Source organism: Saccopteryx bilineata, chromosome X, assembly GCF_036850765.1.
Source record: "Saccopteryx bilineata isolate mSacBil1 chromosome X, mSacBil1_pri_phased_curated, whole genome shotgun sequence".
Taxonomy (NCBI): domain Eukaryota; kingdom Metazoa; phylum Chordata; class Mammalia; order Chiroptera; family Emballonuridae; genus Saccopteryx; species Saccopteryx bilineata.
Genome location: NC_089502.1, coordinates 107,189,997 through 107,205,253, shown reverse-complemented (window position 1 = coordinate 107,205,253; position 15,257 = coordinate 107,189,997). Strand labels below are relative to the sequence as shown.

General features: G+C 36.8%; 2 protein-coding genes across 3 annotated transcripts in view; one reads left to right on the top strand and one right to left on the bottom strand.

Annotated features, from left to right (window-relative positions):
• CLIC2 (chloride intracellular channel 2) overlaps positions 1 to 15,257 on the bottom strand; it is a 136,870-nt gene that overhangs the window by 56,455 nt on the left and 65,158 nt on the right. The window contains exon 2 of one of the 2 annotated variants that reach the window (XM_066249540.1): positions 982 to 1,075. The exons of the other annotated variant lie outside the window; for it this stretch is intronic. Within the exon in view, the coding sequence (XP_066105637.1) occupies positions 982 to 1,038 (57 nt within the window). The 5' untranslated portion in view covers positions 1,039 to 1,075. The remainder of the gene's footprint in view (positions 1 to 981; positions 1,076 to 15,257) is intronic. 2 annotated transcript variants of the gene reach the window in all.
• Positions 14,116 to 14,887, top strand: H2AB2 (H2A.B variant histone 2). The gene has a single exon (XM_066249826.1). The coding sequence runs from the start codon at positions 14,135 to 14,137 to the stop codon at positions 14,480 to 14,482; it is 348 nt and encodes a 115-aa protein (XP_066105923.1). The 5' UTR covers positions 14,116 to 14,134; the 3' UTR covers positions 14,483 to 14,887.

Genomic DNA, 15,257 nt, shown 5'->3' with positions numbered 1-15,257 from the left:
TACTGTTACAACTGATCTACTATTAGTACTATATCTCCTAAGTTGTTGTTATCACTAAATGAAGCTCTCTCTCTCTCTCTCTCTTTATATATATTTTAAAATATATATAAATTATTTTAAAACACCAGCTATGATATGAGTTTGTTATTATTATCACCCTGAATACTTCCAACAGTTAATGAAAGTACAGAGAAAAAAATAGTTAATATAAGCAAAGATTTAGGAAACTATGTAATTTATACTTAGAATAACCCATACACAATTATTTATTGTACTTTTCTTGATAAGCTAATTTAGAAAGACATGTTCCTTTCTCTTGCTTTAGGGGGTTTCCAAAGGACTTTTCTGAAAAATAAGACAAAACAAACAAACAAAACACCAAAGCAGACCATAAAGAAGCATAGCATACTAAAAATGCCTTCTCACAAAACAAACTCTTGGCTTTTTTCTCCGATACTGTCCAATTGTGCCTGTTGTGATGTTTGCCCATTGTGGGAGAATTTTAGAAAGCACTGTCTAGGCTATCTGTGGGAATGGGTCTCTCAGGCTATTCTTAGATCTCTTCTCCCATTCAGGCCTTCCAAAAACCTATCTCTTGCAACAGAAAAGATAGGAAAACCTTTAAAGGTCATTTTGTAAGCCTCCTTCATTGTATAGATGGAAAAACAAAAGTCGAGAGGGTAGGAAGGATTTGTCCAAGGTTACATTGGAAATCACTAAACACAACTTAGTTGCCCTAATTACCAATTAGTTCAGTGTTCTTTCCATCATATCTCCTTGCCTTTTCCAGGTGAGATGTTTTCCTATTGTTATCTAAGAACAACTAAACACAAAAGCATCCTTCTAGGATTCAGAATAGATATACAATTACAAAATTATTTCCTATCTCTAGCCCAAATGTTGACTTTTTAAAATGAAGGTGAGGCCCACTGTCAAGAAATAATATATTCTGTATTCTGTTATTATACCTAGAAAACTTACCTTCACAAAAAGCTCAATTTCAGGGTCTGCTTGAATGTTGGGCTTCAGGCCTGCCATCTTTCTGTTTTCACTGCCAGTTGCCAGCCCCTGACTCCTGCACAATCCACAATTACTTGTTAAGTCTTTTCTTTTAGTTTTATCCAAAGGCTCAAATAAAGTTAGCACTTTGAAGACAATTCAGTTTTTAATAAACTGAGTGAGAGCTGGGGCCAATTTTTATTCTCAAGCGGTGGGAGGCAGAGAATTCTAGATACTTGAGAGCAACTCTTGAATTCGTTTTCCTTCTTTCTCTTGACCTATCATTTGAATCAAGGAGGAGCCAAAAGGGCATGAATAAACTGGCTAGCTAGAAGAGTGGGGGTGTTTCCACAGAGGTTTCAATGCCATGAGTCAGCATAGGAGAAACAAACACAAATACTCACACACAGTTCTGGCTTCTATATATCAAGCACAACAGATGTTCTCTACAGCCTCCCTTTAAGTCCTGGGCTCCATGCCCAGAATATGGCCTCTTGTTGTTCCTGTAACCTGACAGAAGCAAAAAGCTCTTCCAGGAAAAGGGCCAGAAATGACTTGGGTTTTGTCATTGAAAAGGATGTTTATCTAATGATACTAACTAAAAGGGAGTTAAAAAAGTATACTTCATCAAATGTCTTCACCTCCAAATCTACAGCTTACACAAAGAGATTTCCCTTCTAGTTTTCAAATTTCACTTCTCTTCTTAACCAGGGAATGTTCGCTGGGGAGGTTGAGTTTGGGGGTATCTTTTGAGTGTCACACCTCATTCTTATCTGGAAAATGTGGACCAGGATAGACCACTTTCTTTTTTGGCATCTGTGTTAGGAACCACAATTATTTGTGTATCTATACTTGTCAACCCTGGCAGCAACAGTAAAATATTTAGAATGATCAATAAGTGACTTCAGTGTTTCTAGCCACTGTGTTTTCTGACTTCCAGGAATGGGGGGTGGGGATGGATTAATTAACCTCTTTGGTAGAAAGAATTTTTCTGATTGGAGCCAAAGTGAACATAGACCTACCATTTGGACACTTTTGTGACTCTCTACAACACCAAATATTTCCCATGTTCATGAGGGCTATACATACACCTGCCATTGATATCATGTAAAGAAAGAATTAGGGGTTCTTGGTAAAACCCTGTCTGTGCCACACCTGCATATGCTAGACAAGGAATACCCGACATGGAGATTGGTGTTCTTCAGAGCATGGGACATGCTGCTTTCCCAAATGGCTGGTAAATGACAGGGAAATTGTGATAGACATCTGCTGACCAACCTTGTGCGTCAGTTTAGGACTGGCTGTTTGGCAGGACCTGGTGAGTGCTTTGGTTATATTTTTACTTTGTTCATTCATTCTTTCACTTCAAAGATAATCAATGAATGTATTCTGTGCCAGGATGCTAATCCACTCACTGAGACTGGAAGTACAGGGGAGTAGTAAGTTTGGGAGTACAAGAAGAATTCAACTTTAAGTATGCTAAGTTTGAGGCATCCTTACTCTTCCCCATTCCTTGTATATAACCAGTACAAAATCTTGTCATTTCTGCATCCAGGATACTTTTTAAAGCTATCCACTTCTGTTTGCCCCTCAATGCTACTCCAAATTTAAAGCAAGAAATATCATTTTATATTGATTTTTAATTTTTGTTTTAAAAGATTCAAACCATTGCTTAACTCTCAGGTTTCATGGGAATCTCACCACTCTTATCATCAAAACAGCCACAACAACATACAGAAGCTTAATGAGCTCTGTATGATGTCTATTGAACTATGAAAGTGATGAACTTTCATTATTTTGTTTTCCAAGATGTTTTAAAGATTTTAAAGACAAGTACCATATGATTTCACTTATATGTGAAATCTAATGAACAAAATGAACTAACAAGCAAAACCGAGACAGACTCATAGGGAACAGGCTAACAGCTGTCAGGGGTATTAGAGGTTAGAGAGTGGAAGAATTATATATAACGAAAAAATCATGGAAAAAATAGAATTCTGTTTTGATATATAATTTACATACTTTAAAACTGACTCATTTTAAGTGTACACTTAATTTTTTTATTTTAAATTGAATATATTGGGATGACATTGGTTTGCAAAACCATATAGGTTTTAAATGCACAACTCAACAAACCACCATCCACCCAACAGATCATGGGCACTCTGCCCCTAGCAACATCTCTTTCTGTCCTCATTTTCCCCACCTCTGCCTACCTCCATCTAGCCCCCATCTGCCTTTCCCTTTGGCTATCACCATACTGTTGTATGTGTCTATGTGTTATGTATATATGTTTTTTGGCTAATCCTTTCACCTTCTTTCATCCAGTCCCTCCTCTCTCTTGACAGCTGTCAGTCTGTTCCATGTATTCATGCCTCTGCTTCTCCTGTTTGTCAGTTTATTTTATTCATTAGATTCCACATATATGTGAGATCATATGGTATTTGTCTTTCTCTAATTGGCTTGTTTAACTTAGCACAATAATCTCCAGGTCCATCTATGCTGTCAGAAAAGGCAAGATTTCGATTATTTTAATGGCTGAGTAGTATTTTATTGTGTAAATGAACCCCAGCTGGGTTAGCAGGCTTGCCTGACATGATCTGTGTGGGACTGACTAAAGATGGGAAGGGTTGAGAATGGGGGTGGAATTTAAGATGTACTTGTGGTTGGGCTCTGGAGACTATAGACACCCAGTCTGTCTGGGTTTCTGTCTGCTGGAAGGAGCAGAGATATTAGGAGACAGTTGGCGAGATACTAAACCAAAGCTGCTGAAGAATGAGAAGTCACAACCAGCATTCCCATGGTCTGAAGGCAGCACACACTAAGCACAGAGAAAGAGAAAACAAAGTGCAGCTCCCCAGCCACCCAGAAAATGCCTTCCTTCCCTCGAGGGGTAGGAGAGTAGCAGAGACATACAACATAGCTAGTTATACAGGGCCAGTCTTTCCCATGAAGAACAGAGGTGTTTGGTCCCCTGGTCTGTTGAGATGTGAGGAGGAGCCACTAAAAGCCTGAGATAGCCATTGCTAAAGCTTTAAAATCCTCACACCAAGCCCCACCCATTATCATGACAGTAGCACTGCCTCTATCAGCAGGACAGTAACATCTCAGAGAGTTCAGACCAGAATTTGACACAGCTAAAACTTATAATCCAGTACCACCTACTGAAAAAAACCCCAGAAAAACATCTTGAAACGAAATATTTTTGTTTTTCTCTTTTGAATTTTATTTTTCTTTAATATCTATATTTCATTTTAATTGTTTTGTGGGAGTTTTTTATTTTTATAATTTTTGGTATTTGTTCCTTGTTATTTTGTGGTTTTTAAAATTTTTAAGTTGTTTTCTGTTTGATTTTTTAAAAAATACCACTCTCAAACGCCATCAAGGAAGAAGAAAACTAATACTATGGCTACATAAGAAAGAGACACAGTATAGAAAGATAATGAAAAATGTCTAGAAAGCAAGCACAATCACATGGAAATATTGGAGTTAAATGACATAGAATTCAAAATTGAAGTTTTGATAATATTTTTTGTATGTAAGAAAATACTGATAAGGAACTTAATGAGCTCAGAAAACATTAATAAACATATCATTATGTTTAGTATCTCACCAACTGTACTTTACCAGGGAGATTGAAACTTTAAAAGCAGAGATGGAAAACTCAATATATGTATTGAAAAATGAAGTAGCTAGTTTACTAATAGAATAGGTTAAGTAAAGGAATCAGTAAGATTGAATACCAGCAACTAGAGATGCTACAGAGAAAAGAAAGAAACTCATTAATTATAAAAATGATAGAGCTCAATTAGAATTGTCTGAATCCATCAGAAAGAGCAATAAACAAATAATGGGTATATTAGAAGAAGAAGAGAGAGAAGAGGAAATGGAAAGCCTAATCAAACAAATAATTGAATAAAATTACCATGCTAATGGAAGAGTTAAATCCTTGAATCTAAAAAACAAACAGAATGCCAAGTTATCTCAAACCAAACAGGCCTTTTTAAAGGCACATAAAAATAAAACTCAAAAATCAATGACAAAGAAAGAATCTTAGAGACCCCTGGGGAAAAGAAGAACACAACATATAAATGAAGGCTCAACAGGTTATCATCAGACTTCTCAGTAGAAAATCTACAAGTCAGAAAAGTGGATCTAAAAATTAAAATTACTGAAAGAGAGGAAATAACAACTAAAAATAATATACCAATTAAAGTTATCCTTTAAATATGAAGGAGAAATAAAAAACTTTCCAGACATAGAAAAGCTGAGGGAACTTATCACCAGAAAACTTACATTGCAGGGAATATTAAAAAAGATAATTCTACCAGATACAAAAAACAAAACAACATAAAACTATAAGTGAAAGTTCAAACAACCTAACCTATTCTATTATAATCTGTGACAATAACATAAAACAGGAGAGCATAAAAATCTGAAGTAGCAAAGGAGGGAGGAGAGCACTAAAACTTATAAGACAAGGGACTCTTGTGTATATGAATATTTTTCTCTAAATAATGGTAACCACCCATGAAAAAACCAATACTGAAAGACATAGCTTAAAAAAAAGAGGAAACAAAAAAAAAAGTATAGAATATCATCAAACAAAAACAACTGACAGAAATATGAAAGAGAAGAACCAAGGACAGACAATGCTACTAGAAAACAAAAGATAAAATAGGTCAAATCATCAAGCATTAATAATTACCTTAAATATAAATGCACTGAACTCACCAATAAAGAGGCATAGAGTAGTAGACTGGATCAAAAAGCAAAACCCAACTGCATGTTCCCTTCAAGAGACAGCTTAGGTAAGCTGCAATGAATAATGTAGACTCAAAGTAAAAGATTGGAAAAACGATTGTCCAAGCAAATAATAACCAAAGAAAAGCAGGTGTAGCCATACTAATATATGACAATGCACACTTCAAAACAGCAAAGGTAACAAGAAACAAAAATGGACATTTCATAATGATAAAGGGGACACTGTATCAAGAAGACATAATATCTCTTAATACATATGCACCAAATCAGGAAGCAACAAAATATATAAGACATTTACTAAGTGATCTAAAAATAGAAATAGAGAAAAACACAATAGTACTTGGAGATCTCAACACACCATTAATGGTTTTGGATAGATTATTTAAACAGAAAATCAGTAAAGAAAATTGGCCATATATGACATACTGGACCAAATAGACATAATAGCCATTTACAGGACATTTCATCTCAGAACATCGATTGTATATATTTTTTCTAGTGGGCATGGAACTCTTTCAAGAATAGACCATATTATGAAACAAAGACTAATCTCAACAAATTCAAGAACATTAAAATCATATCAAGCATATTTTCTGACCATAAGGCTTTTAAATTAGATTTTAACTGAAAAAAGAAAGTAAAGAAAACCCTACAAAAATGGGGAAATTAAACAACATACTTTTATATATTGACTGCATTAAAGAAAATATAGCAGAGATAATGAATATATACAGAAAAACTAGAGTGACAACACAACAGAAGTAGTAATAAGAACATTTTTTATAATGGCAGGCTTATATCAAGAAACAAGTGCAATTCCAAGTAAACAACCTAACATTAAATCAGAAAGAACTAGAAAAAAAGAAAGAAAAAAGCATCACAAGTTCAGCAGAAGAAAGAAAACAGTAATAATTAGAGCAGACCTAAGTGAAATAGAGGAAAATGTAAAAAAAAAATAATACAACAAAGAGCTGTTTTTTTAAAAAAAAATCAATAAAATTGACAAATACCTTTCTAGACTCATTAAGGAAAATAAAGACTCTGTAAACATAGTCCAAAATGAAAGAAGAGAAATTACCTCAGACATTGTAGATATACAAAGGATCACAGTAGAGTGCTATGAAAAGTTATATGTCACCAAATTCAATAATCTAAAAGAAATAGATACGTTCCTATAACTATACTGTAAAGTATTTCTAGACTGAGTGACAAATAAGTGGAAAACCTAAAGAGACCCATAAGAAGGCAGGAAATTGAAACAACTATCAAAAACAACCCCAAAAATAAAAGTCCAGGACCAGATGGCTACACTAGTGAATTCTACCAAACATTCAAAGAAGATTTGGTACCTATCATTCTCAAAGTCTTCCAAAAAAAAAAAAAAAATAGAACAAGCAGTATGTACTTCCTAACACATTTTATGAGGCCAAGATAAACCTGATACCAAAACCTGGCAAGGGCAACACAAAAAGAGAAAACTATAGACCAATATTTCCAATGAATGCAGAGGCAAAAATTCTAAACAAAATACTAGCAAATCAAATACAATAGATTAAGAAATAATACATCATGATCAGGTGGGATTCATTCCAGGCCCCCAAGGATAGTTTAACATATGTAAATCGATCTATGTAATACAGCAAATCAACAAAACAGAGGACAAAAATCATATGTTATTATCAGTAATGCAGAAAAGACATTCAATAAGATAACACATCCATTTATGATTAGAATACTAATTAAAATGGGTAGAGAAAAAGTATTTCAACATAATAAAGCCATATATGACAAATCATCAGCCAATAATATATTAAATGGTAAAAAATTGAAGATTTTTCTCTAAAATCAGGAACAAGACAAGGCTGCTCACTCTCTTCACTCTCATTCAATATAGTACTGGAAGTCTTTGCCAGAGCATTCAGGCAAGAGAAAGAAATGAAAAACATTCATATAAGAAAAGAATAAGTAAGGTATTATTTTATGCAAATGACATGACCCAGTATATAGAAAACTCCAAGAACTCCAGCAAAAACATATTAGAAACATTTAACAAATACAGTAAAGCCGCTGGATACAAACTCAATATACAAAACTCTACAGAATTTCTATATGCCAACAATGATATTTCTAAAAATACCTTTAAAAATTCCTTTTGCAATAGTAACAAAATAAAAAATATTGAGGAATAAACTTAGCAAAGGATATGAAGGATCTATATATTGAAATCTACAAAATATTATTAAAAGAGATAGAAAAATACACAATGAAATGGAAAAATATGCTATAGTCATGAATTGAAAGAATTAACATATACAATTACTATATTACCCAAAGGAATACAAAAAGTTAATGCAATCCTCATTATAATCCCACTGTCATTGTTTAAATAAATAGAACCAAAAAATCACCAGACTTGTATGTTATCATAAAAGACCTCAAAGAGCCAAAGCAACCCTGAGAAAAAAGATGGAAGCTGGTTGTATCACAATACCTGACTTCAAATTACACTACAGAGCCACTATCATCAAACAGTATGGTATTGGCAGAATAACAGACATACAGACCAACTGAACAGGCTTGAGAGCCCAGAAATAAAACCACATATGTATGGACAAATAATCTTCAACAAAGGAGCCAAAAAGACACAATGGAGGAAAGGAGCCCATTCAATAAATGGAGCTGGGAAAATTGGAAAGCCTCATGCAAAGAATGAAACTACTACAGTTTGTCCCTGTGCACAAAAATTAACTCAAAATGTATCAAAGACCCAAATATAAGATCAGAAAGAAGAAATTACTTAAAAGAAAAAAAACATAGGTACTAAACTCATGGATCTTGGTCATAGATAACAATTTGTGAATTTGACCCAACACCAAGGGAAGTAAAGGCAACAATAGATGAATGGAACTATATCAAACTGAAAAGCTTCTGCACAACAAAAGAAACTGACAACGAAGCAAACAGGCAGCCAATCAAATGGAAGATGATATTAACTAACAACAGCTAAGTGGTTAATATCCAAAATATATAAAGAACTGACAAAGCTAAGCCAGAAATAAGCAAACAATCCAATTAAAAAAATGGGGAGAGGACTTGAACAGACACTTCTCTCAAGAAGACATACAAATAACCAACAGATATATGAAAAAATGCTCATCTTCACTAGCTCTTAGATAAATGTAAATCAAAACTACAATGACATACATACCACCTCACATCTGTTGGACTGGTTATTACACTGGGGAACAAAATTTTTGTTGCATCCACAAAAACACTTGTTCTTACCTAATTCGAGTGTGCTGATCTCAAATCTGACATTAGTTTTTCTTTGTAAGCTACAGTATTTTTGCAATTCAAGATTTTAGGTTTTCATCTTATAAAATTTTCAACATTTAGTTTAACATACTGAAGTAGAATGTCTTCTTGGGCATCATCTTTGTGAAAATATAATAATTTATATAATGCAGTAGATACACTAATACACTAAAAGATATGATTGCATCAGAATTTGTCTACAATTTCAAAATAGAACATATTAAACATTTTAATCATAAAATTTGCACAAAACTTGTTTAAATTCTATTCAGGCAAAAATTTGCGTCTGTAGCTCTTGCACTTGTGTACTTGTTGAGGACAATCTCGTTTGATGCTCCAGAAGTAGTCTGCTCATCACTAACAGCTCCAAGATTTTTGGGAGACTTATCAAAGTGACTGTTCAGGAAGTGAATCTTAATGCTCATGTTATATCCAATGTCACAGAAAGCCAACAGCATCCTTTGAACCAGGAGTTCATAGTTTTCTGCTTTTTTGCTGCAAAGGAAGTTCTTTGTAACTGCCACAAAAGACTGCTATGCTGCTTTCTCCTCCTTATTCATCTTCCTGGCACATTCTTCGTCACATATGAGGGTTTGATTTTGAGGGTTCAATCAAATACACGTGCTTTTATCTTCTTGAAAGACAAGGCAGGAAAAGCAGAAATAATATGTTGAAAGCATTCACTTTCTCTATTCAAAGCCTGATTAAACTGCTTCATTAAGCCAGGTTTGATGTGAAGTGGGGGAAAAATGATCCTGTCTTGATTAACTACAGGTTCATTCACAATATTTTGCATCCCTATTTCCAGAGCTTTACATTTCGGCCACTCCTTCTGTGTCCAGTGTTTCTCCTAAGCTCAGCTGTCCCACAAACACAGAAAGCAAGGATACTTCCTGAAACCTCTCTGTTGTCCTAGCAGGAAATTTACCATTTTAAGATCCACACAAATGATCCAGTTATGCTCCTCATGCTTCAGAAAGTCGAGGACAATTTTTATGTCATTATAATCTTCTCACAGATGAGTTGAATAACCAATTGGAACCACTGCATAAACATTACCATTGTGTAAGAGAACACATTTCAGACTCCGTTTAGAGCTGTCAAGAAATAGCCACTATTCTGTTGGACTGTAAGTGGTAACACCTAGCTGGCTGAGAAGACTACTGATATCATGACAGTAAACAAAGTGTTTGTCTTCGGAAAAAAAGTTCACAAAAATTTGTTCACGTTTCCTGAAATGGGATACTTTAGCTGACCAGTGAAGTACATTCTTTTCTTGAGGCCTGGAGGCTAATAACTCAGCCGCTTTCTTTGATAGGCCCAAATCTCTTACTAAGTCATTCAATTCAGGTTGGCTAAACTGCTGAGGGTTTAATGACTGCTTGGCATCAGAAGAAGACCCTTCAGATTCTACAACCATTTCCTCATGCATCTTATCAAAATGCACTTGATCACCATGTTCACTTTCTTCGTTCTTAGAAGAAATAAAACCATTGAAAACTAGAACCGGAAGTGTCTCAGAGTGTGGGGTAGGTCATATTGCTGAAGGAATATTAGGATATGCGATCATATGCCATTTTTTTCTTGCCGATGTCCTTTGTATGAATCAGACAGAAATAACAGTCACTGCTCTGGTCCTTAGGTTCACGCCAAACCATGGGAATAACAAATGGCATTCCTTTGCGTTTTCCTTTTGTCCAGTCACAAGGCATTTCCTCACAATTATGACACACAATATGAGGAGTCCAATTCTAGTCTTGATCGCCAAGGGGAACTTGAAAATAGGCAATATATGCACGTGTCACAAATGATGAAATATTGCGCCTTTGATGTTGAAGTGTGTAACAGCCACATATATAACAGAAGGTGTCAGGACTATTCTTACATTTACGCCTACTCGAAGAAGCTATGATTCAATCTTAAAACAAAACAAGAGGATGTTTTTATCAGATAATAATTTTTATATTTAAAAACAACCACAATTATGTAAAAGTGATGTTTGTCAAACATTAATTGCCTTGTGGTTATGTTCAATCCAAGAGTCATTGCCCTTTAACTCCAGTTTAAAAACCAATGCATGCCATTAATTGTAACAAAAAGAAATTAAAATTGCATAAAAAGTAGAGCATGCACCAAAAAATGGATTTCAGATTTGAAATCAGCAATGCAGATATATATAGAAAGTGTTCTAAAAGCTCATGCAACAGAAAATGAAAAAAAATTGTTCCCCAGTATTATCAACAGGACAGTTTATAACAAGTATTGAAGAGGCTGTGGAGAAAAGGGAAGCTTCATTCATGGGCTGGTGGGAATGTAATCTAGTACAACAATTATGGAAGAAAGTATAGTGGTTCTTCAAAAAATTAAGAATAGAACTATTACATGACCCAGCAATCCCCCTACTAGGTATTTATCCCCCAAACTTGAAAATATTGGTAATAAAGACACATGCACCCCCATGTTTATTGTAGCATTATTCACAGTGGCCAAGACATGGAAACAATCAAAGTGTCCCTCAATAGAGGATTGGATAAAGAAAATGTGGCACATATACACTTTGGAATACTGCTCAGCCATAAGAAATGATGACATTGGATCATTTACAACAAAATGGATGGATCTTGATAACATTATATGAAGCGAAATAAATAAATCAGAAAAAAGCTAAGAACTGCATGATTCCATACATAGGTGGGACATAAAAATGAGACTAAGAGACATGGACAAGAGTGTGGTGGTTACGGGGTGAGGGGAGGAGAAGGAGGGTGAGGGGAAGGGGGAGGGGCACAAAGAAAACCAGATAGAAGGTGACAGAGGACAATCTGACTTTGGGTGATGGGTATGCAACATAATTGAATGACAAGATAACCTGGAGATGTTTTCTTTGAACATATGTACCCTGATTTATTGATGTCACCCCATTAAAATTAATAAAAATTTATATAAAAAAAGGGATTTAGCAAAATGAATCCAGAGTATATTACAAATATTACATTCCATGTTCAGGTAGGAATTATCACAGGAATGCAATGATGTTTCAGCATAAGAAAATTGGTTAATCAATACCACATTAGTGAATGAAAAATAGAAATCATCTCATGATCATCTCAGTTGATGCAGAAAAAGCATTCAGCAAAATCCAGCAACCTTTCATTATAATAAATAAACTCAGAAAACTAACAATAGAATAAAATTTCCTCAGCATAATGAGAGACATTTATAAAATACTTAAAGCTAATGTCATACTCAATAGTGGAAGACTGAAAACTTTTCCCCTAACATCAAGAACAAGACAAGAATGCTTGCTTTCACTGCTTCTATTCAAGATTCTAATGGAATTCCTAGCCAGAATAATGAGATAGGAAAATAAATAAATTAATCAATAAAATAAAAGACAACCATATTGGAAAGTAAAGCTACCTCTGTTCTCAGATGATATGATCTTATATACAATATTAGAAATCCCTAAATTATCCACAAAACACCATTAAGGTAAAAAAACAAATTCAACAAAATACCAGAATACTAGAACAATACACAAAATTCACTTGTATTTCTATAAACTAGCAATGAAAAATCTAAAATGAAATTAACTATTCTGTTTAAAATAGCATCAAATGAAATAAAATAGACAGGAATAAATTTAGCCAAGGTGGTGCAAAGCTTGTGCACTGAAAGCTATCAAAAAAATTAAAAATGACTGATAAAAATTTAAGATGACTTAAAAAATGGAATATCAGCACTCATGAATTGGAAGTTTTAATATTGTAAGATGGCAATTCTACCCAAAGTTATCAATAGATTAAATGCAATCACTATCAGTTGTTTTGCAGAAATCAATAATTTGTTTTGTAGAAATGTAAAAACCAATCCTAAATTCAGATGTAATTTCAGGAGATTTTGAATAGCCAAAATATTCTTGAAAAAGGAAAAAGCTTGGAGGACTCACACTTCCCTATTTCAAAACTTAGTATAAAGCTGCAGTTATCAAAACTATGTGGTGCTACTATAAGGACAGACACTTAGATCAATGGAATAAAATCAAGTTCATAAATAAACTTATAATTCTATTTATAGGTATATACTCCAAAGAACTGAAAACAGGTGTGCAAACAGAACCCTGTACAAGAATGTTCATTGCAGCACTACTCACAATAGCCAAAAGGTGGAAATTACACAAACATACATCAAGTGATGAATGGATGCACACCATGTAGCCTATCAATACAATGGAATATTATTCAGTCATGAAAAGGAACGACGTATGCTGATTCATGCTAGCACATGAATAAATTGTAATGAGAACATTATGCTTAGTGGAAATAGCCAGGCGCAAAAGGCCATCTATTTATTGCAGACTTCCTCCCTTCTTTAAGAAGTTTCCAGAACAGGCAAACCTTTATAGACAGAAATAAAGTTTGTGGTTGCCTGGGGTCCAGGGTAGGCGGAGAGGGGATGTTGCGGTGGGGGGTGGGGAAAGGAGGGTGCAGTGGGGACTGATTGTCTGACGGGCACAGGCGTTTCTTTTGGGGGGGTTCAACGTTTTGGAAGTAGATAGTTGTGATGGCTGTCCACAACCACCATTGTTTACCTGGTGTCACTGGATTGTACACATTTGTTGTTTTTTTTCCTGCACAAATTGCCCCTCCAGTGGAAAGTGAGAGTTCTCTCAAAGAGAGGGTCCAGTGAACAGGGTGAGCAGGCTGCTACCAGCGCCATTTATTTGCAGGCCTAAGCTGGTGCGCCGGGGCCAATAGGAAAGCAGTAACCTCACAGAATTTACGCTTCAACCAATGAGGCGTTGGCTCATGGCTGCTAGATGCACAGGGCCTGCTTACTGGCTTTCTTTGGACGTTGGGACCAACTGGCGCTTCGCATCTCACGGCACCTTACGGCACCTAACGGCACCTAACGGCACCTAACGGCACCTTACGGCCCCTAACGCCCCCTAACGCTCCCTAACGGCACCTAACAGAACTTGACGGCACCACCATATTGCAGCACACCCCAGCGCACAGCAGAGCTACTAGGCCTGTCGGAGCACACGACGCGCAGCATGTCCGGACGAAGGAGCCGTAGAGGGTCGTCCCGTCCCAACAGGCGGACCGGTACCTGCGCCCGCACCGTCAGAGCTGAGCTGTCCTTCTGTGTGAGTCATCTGGAGCGTCTCCTGCGGGAAGGCCACTACTCCCAGCGCCTGAGCTCGTCTGCACCAGTCTTTCTGGCGGCCATCATCGAGTACCTCACCGCCACGGTCCTGGAGCTGGCAGGCGACGAAGCCCAGAAACTTGGCTACAGACGCATCACTCCACAGCTTCTGGACATGGTGATCCACAACAACCCACTGCTCAACGCCTTCCTGGGAAGCGCTACCATCTCCCAGGTGGCCCCTGGCTCCGAGTAGCTGCCCAACGTGACGCGGGTTCCCTGGGGCCTCCCCCCTAGGATGCCAGGCCCGCTCACAGCCCCGCAGCCCAGGCTGTCTGGTGCCTTGGTTAAAGTCATTGAAAATAAATTGTTTAAAGAAACCCACATGCCTGTTTCAGTCCCTTTGTGTAGGGGGTGGTTGTGGGAAATAACTCACTGGAGGAATGCGGGTGGTAGTGGTGTCTTCCTGGGGGTGGGCGTGGAGTCAGGGACGACAGGAGGGGATGGCCTCTCATGGGGACAGTGCAGAGGTTGGCCCTGGGTGGGAGAGGCTGGCTGGGGTGGAGGCGATGCTGGGGTATGGAGGACTACTCCATTGCCTCTGAGCAAGTCAGAGCCCGGTAAAGTACTCAGAAGGATGGTGGTCATCGCAGTGGAGTGCAAGACCATGACCAAGGGATCGTGATAGAGTGAATGTGCAATGCCAACCTGGTGCTTGCTGGATAGAGGGGTAGAAAGAACGGCTGGAATGACTCTAATGGGGCTTTGACAGGAAGATTGAGGCATGATGGGGGGGTAATAAAGAAGAAAGATGAAAACTTGAAATTAGGGTCACGTAGAATCACAAATTTAGTTTTGGCTCATTATGGGTAAAAATGGTAGGCGACACCCTAGCAACCTTGGTAAACAAGCTGCCACCTAGCAACAGAGGGCGCCTGGTTACGCTCCGCCCCTGGATCCGTGATTGGCCTCTGCTCTTTGTATCAGGCCAGGTCCCACCCCAGGAGGACGATATTTTTTATATCACCAAG